Source organism: Carcharodon carcharias, chromosome 8, assembly GCF_017639515.1.
Source record: "Carcharodon carcharias isolate sCarCar2 chromosome 8, sCarCar2.pri, whole genome shotgun sequence".
In the NCBI taxonomy this organism is placed as follows: domain Eukaryota; kingdom Metazoa; phylum Chordata; class Chondrichthyes; order Lamniformes; family Lamnidae; genus Carcharodon; species Carcharodon carcharias.
In genome coordinates this window covers 79602026-79608614 of record NC_054474.1, presented here as the reverse complement: position 1 = coordinate 79608614, position 6589 = coordinate 79602026, and the positions used below count along the sequence as shown (strand labels likewise).

At 38.4% G+C, this 6589-nt stretch overlaps 1 protein-coding gene across 1 annotated transcript in view; it reads right to left on the bottom strand.

Moving 5' to 3' along the window:
- Window positions 1–4584: 4584 nt before the first annotated feature.
- The window catches only part of nsg2 (neuronal vesicle trafficking associated 2), a 114733-nt gene continuing 112728 nt past the window's right edge, over window positions 4585–6589 (bottom strand). Inside the window, exon 5 of the mRNA XM_041194067.1 lies at window positions 4585–5682. Coding sequence (XP_041050001.1) covers window positions 5479–5682 — 204 coding nt within the window. The 3' untranslated portion in view covers window positions 4585–5478. The remainder of the gene's footprint in view (window positions 5683–6589) is intronic.

Genomic DNA, 6589 nt, shown 5'->3' with positions numbered 1-6589 from the left:
TGGAAGATCTTTTCCCTTTTCCTATTAGGAAACATTCTTCTAGATTCTGCAACATCAGTGAAAGGCAGACATAGACTGAATGTTGCATTCAGCAGCAAAGCAGTGGCGCATACTGCTGATCTCAATCATTCAGTGATCTCTGTGCTGTGGTGCGGGCTTCCCCTTTCCCAGCAGTTTAAATCTAACGCCAAGTCTTGGGGATCTCCGGGCATGCAGCAGCAGTGATGTCAGTAAGCAAGGTAAGCAGTCAATCACAGTGAAGTATTCTCATAGACAGTAAACCTGGAAGTTAAAAGGACTGAATCCCTTTACTGTTAATTAAAAATTTCGGGTAGCAAAATAAATGATAAATTGATTTGAATCACAATAGAAGCTAAAATACTGCTAAACAAACTTTAAAAATATTTTTAAACATGTGGAATTTTTTTAACATAATGTACAAATTTGACAGTTCACAAATATAGAATAGCTTTTCAAAATATTTAGCAGTAACTATGATGTTAGTTTATCACTATCATTCAATGAGGTGTAACTTTTACAAGAGATTTTTAACAGGAAGACTAACAGCATAATAATGCAAGTTCTCATCAATTCATAGATTTCCCACTGATTGTAGTCTGGGGAATGCCTCGACAGCGTATCCTCTGGAGAAGCATAGGATCGTTGACAGCAATTTCTGGATTTCTGCGTTATTCTGCATGTGTGGACTCTTCTTCTTATCGTGTCCACAGACAGTCTATACATGGCCCAGCCAGAACTGGACACATTTTTGCACCTTGTTGTTGAATTCAGCAAGATCTGCAACAGTGCAGGGTTCCCCTAGTGAGAGGCATTGCAGGAGATGTTGCATAGTCTGTGACTCAGTTCCACATTCACAGGTTGTCGGGCTGGTTGTATATCCCCATTTGCTTAGTGACACCTTTGAACGACCTACACCAGTCCTAAGTCTGTTAAGGCACTTCCAGGTTGCCCAGTTGCAATTAGTACCTGGGGGAAGGCTTTCATCCGGTAGAATTTCCATCGCTGGAGGTTGTTCGAGACTGGTGAGCCGGTCTTTCCACAAGGCGATGCGGGCTTCAGATGGGGTTGATTGTAATGGAAAAACACTGTTCATGAAGCTCTTCCTTGACTTTAGGCGGCTGCATATAGGTGTATGACCATATAGAAGGTGCTTCTCATCTGATGTTTGATGGCGTCGCTCTTTCTTGCTGGCTACCATTCTTCTTATATCAGGGGAACCGATACCCACCAGGATATATAGGCTGTTGGTGTTTGTTGGTTTTAAACAACCTGTGATAAGTCAGCAGCTTGCATTCAGAGCAGCATCCATCTTCTTAACATGAGTAGATCTTTCCCATGCAGGGCAGGCGTATTCGGCAGTGGAATAGCAAAGAGCAAGTGCACTGGTTCGCAATGTGTGGACTGAGGAAGTTGCTGTCAGTTTCAGCAGAGCAATGACAGCGGACACTGACAGTTTTGCTATCATTACTACCGCAAAATCCGGGCCAATATACTTCAAGTGAATTATTGAGCTAGGCTCCAAAGATTGCACAACAGGCTAAGAGACAGACTCATTTGTCACATCTTCACAGGCGCATATACTGATATTTTTCTTGAACAAGCAGATGAATTTCTGGATGACCAAGATGCCAACTATGTGGTTGAAAGCACACTATAAAATATAAAGTTTAGTCCAAGAAAGAAAAGCCTATGAATTGTCCACCAAAGATGCTTGGCAATATGGTATAGATAAAAATTAAGCAAAACACTTCAACTTAATTACGGATACTACCTTATGGTCTTCCTAGCTGATTCTTGGAGTGTAGAGCGTTATTTAAGAGATGACTTTTTGCTTCATAGAATTAAACAAACTCTGCAGCTTGCCGATAATTTAAAGCTGTGTGAGATAGGCGATACGCAGATTTTGAGAATTTATTTTTGCCTCCATTGGGCAATTTAGTATTTAACTGACTGCAACTCAATAAAAATATTGAGAATCAATACAAGGCCTGTTTGAAGCCCAGGGTAGGGCTCCAGATTGTGAATTAGGAGCACTCCTGTACCTCCTAGTGTCCAAGAGGAAATCACAAAAATTTTTTTTTAAATCTGAGCTTGCTGGCCCTCTTGAGTGCCCAGCTCCACAAGGACTTCCCCAGACAGACCTGGGGTTAATATTGCAGTCAATATTTGTTATCACAATTTGATCTGCAATTTAAACAAGGGCTCCTCTGACCTCAGGCAGGTATCCTTGGTGCCAGCAATTAAAATTACAATCAGAAGGGTTGAAGCAGGAGGCTGCTTCATTTTAATGGCCCCTCTGCCCAAGTTCCACCTCCTTATTTGTCTTTAGCTCAGGGAGTCACTTCAGAACGAAGTTTCTTGAGACTAAACAGCATCAGCACAGCCATTCAATATTTCTTATCTGAAGGACATTTGAGGATGCCATGATGATGCCAGTGGAAAAATACATTAAGAGAAACCTTGACAATCAACAAAAAATGTCAGCACAATTGCAGGGAGAGTGCTGAACCTGAATGCTTTTTATGAGTTCAGTAAAATGCTTTCTCTTATGTTGGAATATTCTTTCTGGAATTTGCAATGTTTATTTTGATAATACAGTGCAAAGTGAACTTAGAACAAAATTTTGCCTATGGAATAAATGTTATTTTCTGCTTTTTTTTGCATTATGTCAGCCATTCCCCTCTCACATTGCCACCTCTCTTTCACAAGACAATTCCAACATCGTTTGTGGAGCCAGTTTGCCACTAGACATTTGTCCTTGCTAAGCTTGTTTCCAGCATTTTATTATACCATTAAATTTAGGAAAAACTTAAGGGAATTGTATATAAGATGCTAATGAAACAGAGTCTAAATTTAATGATCTAGCACTGTGTGACCCAGAGGGACATTTACTTAAGCTGTAACAGAACTAAGTGTTGGCAATGAAATATTTTGAGCTTGGAGACCTAAACTACTAATTGGGGATGCTCTTCACAATACAAAAGCTATTTGTGACTGTCTGCCATCCCACAATTCCCCATGGAGCGAGAGGAAGAAAACAACTGAGAAAAAATAGCTTGCATGATGAATGCAATCATTGAGGTCCAAGGGATGAAAGAACTGTCAGAACTACTTAATGAAATCTGCAGGTCCATTAAAAAAAACTGTCAGCAGGTGCTCCGTGATTCACGGTGGCCCTAACACCATAGGCCAACAATAGAATATAAATATAAGACATTCTGCCTGAAGAGAGAACTCCCCAAAGGTTTTGTAACACAATTGAGGAGTGAGAGATGAATTGGAAGTGCAAAACTAGAAAAAAATACAGATCATATTTGGCTTTGAATAAAAATCTTTCATTATGTTTTTAGCATTAGTATTAAATTGTACATCCATTATTCCACCATCTATTTAAAAGGATTGCTTTGTTTTGATAAACTGCTTTATGCAATAGAAAGCTTAGATTTTGCTTTTAATTCTTTTTCTGTTCATTTTACAAAGACAAATAAATTATATTTTAACTGCATTTTATGTAGTGTTTATTATTAGCATTTGTAATTTTGGTGAGAAAGGACAGATGGAAGGGTTTATTAAGGATTGTTCAAGAACTGTCTAGCATGGTCTCTTCTTCTACAGAGAAATATTACATAGCGTTTTACAGCATTAAAAACAGGCCAGTCAGCCCAACAGGTCTCTGCTGGCGTATATGCATCACACATGCCTTCTTCCTCCTGTCTTCATCTAATCTTTTTTACATATTCCTCAATTACTTTTCTCCTCAAGTTTATCTTTTTTCTGGTGTCTTAAGACCAGAAATTGACTAGTTTGGAAATTAAGAACAACTACATTTTTCAGCACTTGCAACATTTAATGCATTAGTGGGACAGTAGCATGGTGTTGTTACTGGGCTAGTAATCCAGAGGCACAGAGTAATGCTCCACAGGCATGAGATCAAATCCCACTATGATTGCTAGGAGAAATTAAATTAAATTAATTATTAAATCTGGAATAAAATGCTGGTCTCACTACTAGTAATCGCAAAACTACTGGATTGTTGTGCAAACACACCTAGTTCATTAATGTCCTTCAGGGAAGGAAATCTGTTGCCTTTATACCATCTGGCTTATCTGTAACTCCAAACCCATTGTAATGAGGTTAACTCTTAACTGCCCTCTGAAATGGTCTAGCAAGCCACTTAGTTCTAGGGCAATTGGGGATGGACAATACATGGTGGCTTTGCCAGCGATACTCACATCCCAATAACTAATTTTTTTTAAATCCTAGACTTTGGTATCATTGCATATACTTGTTTTCACCAATGCATGGTACAGTGGAGGGGTTTCGAGATATTGGTGTAGCTACCGTTATATGCAAGTGTGAAATAAATGGTGTTGCAACAAAGCAGATAGTGATTGTACCGTTCTGTTCAGGAAGGAGCATTCAGATCATAGTTGATGAAAGTTGCTAATGTTTGCTCATTTTGTTTTATTTGTGATCAGCAGAATAACCAACAAAAATAAAAAAAACTATTGAAAATGTCAGACACATCTAGCTTTATTTCTTTATCGGAAATATCCCAAGAAACACAACCAAAAAAACTTTAGTTTCTGCTAGATAGTGACAAAAATACACCACAAGGAGTTATAAATTATTCCTTCTTTTTTACATTAGCTTGAAATCAACACGATTGACAATGTAATATTACATGTGAAAACATGAGAAAGATGATTCTGCACTTGTGTTAAATACTAATCATTACAATTCTCTACCAAGCTTCAGCTACAAATCTGTTATTCATGTGAAATCTAATGTATAAATCCCCACACTGCATCCTCAATATCAAGAATTCATATGTACAGCAGTCAATCACTTTATCCCTTTCCAGGCATAAGCGTTACTGTAGTATGCAGGAACTACAAAGCACCCAAGTGTCTGTAGGCATAGAAGAAATATTTGTTATCAACTGCTCTTCAGCCAATGGCTGAATTACATAAACTTATCTGTTTTACTTCCAGAAAAGTGCAGCCACTGAGGGTGACAACATTATATGATTATAACTGTACACGTCAGCTAAACGTGCAAAATTTCATGCACATAAACTGCTCATGCGGGAAATGCTCTATTTCAAATAATGAATAAATGCCTCTGTCTTCAGGAGAGAGCTCACTGAACACTTTATGAAGGTTATTTTTGAAATTCAATTAAACAATAAGAACAAAGTCATTGAAGACAGATTTCTTCAAGTAGCCTATTTAAAAATGAGTTTATAATGTGAAGTGCAGCAACACCAAACATGCCTTTGTACAAAAAACTTCAGAATCAATTACAAATCAACGAGGACAAGGGACAAAAGAAACAATTATTGTATAATCCAAACACTGCTTCCTTTTGGAACTGATACAACAGTCCATTATTTGCAACCTTAACACCTTTCACTTAGTTTTATGTTTTGAAAAAACGTTACCCCTGGCAAGTTGTTCAGTGACTATCACTGCTTGAGGATTTTGAATCATGTTCTGCTGGTTTCTCAGCTGATGCAGCAGGCAGCCATGGAGAAACTGATCGGGAGGTCGTTTGTTTAGCCAGGCTGTAATGGCTGATGACCGTGTAGAATCGCCCTCGGGAAGTTGAGTCTTGTGCTGAGTAGTAGGCTTCAAGAGATGCTGGTATACAGCGTTTATGCTGCCAGGAAAACAAAAATAAAATAATTAACACTTGCTTTGTTTCTTTTTTTTTAAAAACGACAAAATAACTAATTAGGCCTGAAATAAAATAAATCTATGGATCTTCCCAAGCCCTTCAATCTAGTTAAAATAGTTCCTGTTCGGATGCCATAGCCATGGAAAATATCACGTTTGAGCTGATTGAAGCTCCTTGTTAGTTATTTTGACTGATTATATGAGGCAGTCCTATATCCACTGCAACAAGGGAAGGTGCAAACACAACATGATTCAAGTCAGCTAGCTATCAAAAGCTTCTCTACTGTGCTTGAGTGGCATATTTTTATATTATCTTTACAGTTAAGCATTGGTGGTACAGAATCTGGACTTGAGGCTTGGTTTAAGAGTTGCAATTTCACATAGTTGATGGGCAACTGCCAGTATAACTTCAACTGTATCCATCTTGGTACCTTTGATTTGTACTCACCTTGTAGGTTTTCATGTTCTGTATTGTCTCACATAAATTTTCAATCAATATATTATTTAAATATTGCGCCAGACAACTGGTTCTATGTTTTAAGTCTAGGTTATAATAGTAGCCAAAATGGAATAAAATGCCCCAACTCCCCTGACAGTTCAGAAAGTTTGTTCAGTGAATAGTTGAACCATCTGGACCAGGTGGGTCCTGGAATCAATCTGTCATCCAGCTGATGTCAGCCAGGACAGAAATAGAGATGCTGCAAAACCTCAGTACCCCTAGGTTAGGAAGGGGAAGTCATCCAGAGATTTCACACTTAATCACTATCCAGCATTCCTTGCTGGAAATGTGCATGTATGGTCACAGAATGAAAACAGCAACAAATCTGAGTGTCCTAACTCCTACACCTGAATTACCCACTAACACACTACGGTCAAGACTCCACATAAGG